Raw genomic sequence first — 2,508 nt, forward strand, 5'->3', positions numbered from 1 at the left:
CCCCCTGCTCCTGCCATCCCCCTGCTCCTGCCATCCCCCCTACCCCTGGCATCCCCCAGCACAGCAGGGACACAGTCACTGGGGCCCAGCCTCTCCCAGTGCCCCCCACTGAGAGCAGCTCTCTGCAAGTGCAGACACACGGGTGCACCTCTCCCTCCTGTCTCAGCAGAAGCTGCTCTCCAGGACACACTTGGAAAAAATTCCTTAGTGTGAGGGTGGTGAGACACTGGAACTGGTTGCCCAGGGAAGCTGTGGCTGCCCCATCCCTGGAAGTGTTCAAGGACAGACTGGATGGGGCTTGGAGCAACCTGGTCTAATGGGAGATGTTCCTGACCATGGTATGGGGTTGGAACTGGATGATCTCTAAGGTTCCTTCCAACCCAAACCAGTCTGGGATTCTATAACATGGGATCCTGCAGGATCTGGACACACTGGTGGGAGATGCCCAGCCACCAGTGCTGGCTCTGGGTGACATCCCCTGGGTGCTAAACATCTCCCAGACCTGACTGCCAGTGGCAGGGATGTTCACAGCCCCTCAGATGCCAGCTTTGCTGTGCCCATTGAGAGGGAGGCCCCGTGCCAGGACACCTCCACCACAGAGCTCCCCCAACCCCACGGCCAAGCAAGAGCCCCGTACCTTCCTGTGGCCAGAGAACAGCAGGGTGAGCTGGTGGATGGAGCCACCGTTCTTGACAAGCTCCTTCTTGAGGGTCCTGGGGGAGGGCAGGGCCCAGTGTCCCTTGGTGCCCTGGCTGTCGGAGCAGTTGAGGGTGGTGTCGGAGGTGAAGCAGGGGCTCCTGGGCTCCTGCAGGAGGCTGCCCTCGCTGTGCGTGCGGCGCCGCAGGGAGCTCTGCACGCTCAGCGTCCGGGCGGGCTGGCAGCCTGACGTCTCGATCATGCTGCTGCGCTTGGCCTCGCTCCTCTCCAAGTAGTGCTCATCGCTGTCCTCCTCCTCATCCTCCTCATCTTCCTCTTCCTCCTCCTCTTCCTCCTCCTCGCCATCCGTGGTGCTGCCGGCCGTGCCTGCCGCGCTCTGGCTGAAGGTGCTGTCGAGCCGCAGCTCGGGGATGACAAAGGCTGGCAGGGAGTTGGGCTGCTCCTCTCCCTTCATGGTGGCTACTGGCTGCTTTTCCAGCAGGAGAGGACCCTGGGTGGCTCCCAGAGCCTCCCAGGGCTCGGCCAGAGCTGGTGCCTCTGCAGCCAGAGGAGCATCACTCGCTGGTGCCTTCCCGTCCTCCGAGTGCATCTGCCCCGGCTTCTCAGTGTCTGTCTCCAGCATCTGCCCATAAGAGAAGATACAGAAGATGAAGGCAGAAACAACCCAGATCTCTCTCTGGCCATTTTCCTGAGCAGGTTTCTCAACTCCTAACACCCCAGCCACAAGGCTGGCATCAATTTGTACAGCCCTAATGGTGCCCTGCTGGGTGGGACAGCATCGTCCCCACATTGCCCAGCACTCCCACAGCACCCAGTCCTGGTGCTGAGCCCTGGAGCACTGTGTTCCCCATCAGCAGTGAGCTGGTGGCTACAGGGCAGGAGTGGGATGGGGCTTGTTTTTTTGCCAGCTTTCTTCTGCAGCTGGGAGAGGCCTGAGTAAGCTCTGCCCTTCCAAAGAGAAAAGCCAGCAGTAGCCCAAGGGAAAAACTCTCCATTGCCCAAAGCCTGTCAAAGCCAACGGGGCAAAACCAGCTCATCAGGGGAGAAAGACCAAAGCAGAGAAAAATCCTCCCTCCAGGAAGCAATTCCCACCTAAGCAGACCCTGCAGGGCTGGGGCAGGGATTATGATTCTGAACCAGCCCCAGGGAACAAGTCACCCACTTGCCACCGTGTCCCCGGATAAGATCCAAGCATTTTCACAAGCCCAATGGCAACCAGAAAGCTGGAGTTAACAAAGCCACCAGCTCTGTATAAAATGGGTTGAGTTCAGCTTCAAAAAAGAGCAGCAGCCCCAGGAATCCACCCATCCAGCCTTGCATCCCATTGGGAAGAGGTACCCATGGAGCAGACAGGGGCTGTATCCCTGTGGTGGTCCCAGCTTGTGAGAGCAGACCCCAACCTCCTGGGACAGCCAACCTGCTGGTACACACCTCCTCCCCCTGCAGAGCCAGTGGACGTGGATTATAAACCACCACCAGATACCACCAGGAGCTGGACACAGAAGTCAGGCTGCAAAAGCTGCTGCCATCCCCAGGAAGCCCCCCAGAGGTGCCCAAGCCCCTCCTACAGCACAACCTGCTCTGCACAGAGGGGACAGCACAGAGACCATGTGGCACCTGCAGGAGCCAACAGCTCCAACGAGCCAGCCAGATCTCCAAACACATGGTTGGGCTCAGCACTGTGGCCACCTGCCCCCAGGGCAGCAGGCAGAGCAGCTCATCCAGCTCTGCCAGTGCCCAGTCCTTGTTTACCATCTGCAAAGGACCCCCTTACACCTGTGGGGACAGGGAGAACCCACCCTGTCCCCTGCCAGCCTGACACGGCGCCGGCAGCAAATCGGCACCATCACC

General features: G+C 59.8%; 1 protein-coding gene across 1 annotated transcript in view; it reads right to left on the bottom strand.

The window, feature by feature from the left end:
• RGS3 (regulator of G-protein signaling 3) overlaps positions 1-2,508 on the bottom strand; it is a 69,752-nt gene that overhangs the window by 11,985 nt on the left and 55,259 nt on the right. The window contains exon 11 of the mRNA XM_009994329.1: positions 638-1,279. Coding sequence (XP_009992631.1) covers positions 638-1,279 — 642 coding nt within the window. The remainder of the gene's footprint in view (positions 1-637; positions 1,280-2,508) is intronic.

This window comes from Chaetura pelagica, unplaced genomic scaffold, assembly GCF_000747805.2.
Source record: "Chaetura pelagica isolate M959 unplaced genomic scaffold, ChaPel_1.0 scaffold132, whole genome shotgun sequence".
In the NCBI taxonomy this organism is placed as follows: Eukaryota; Metazoa; Chordata; class Aves; order Apodiformes; family Apodidae; genus Chaetura; species Chaetura pelagica.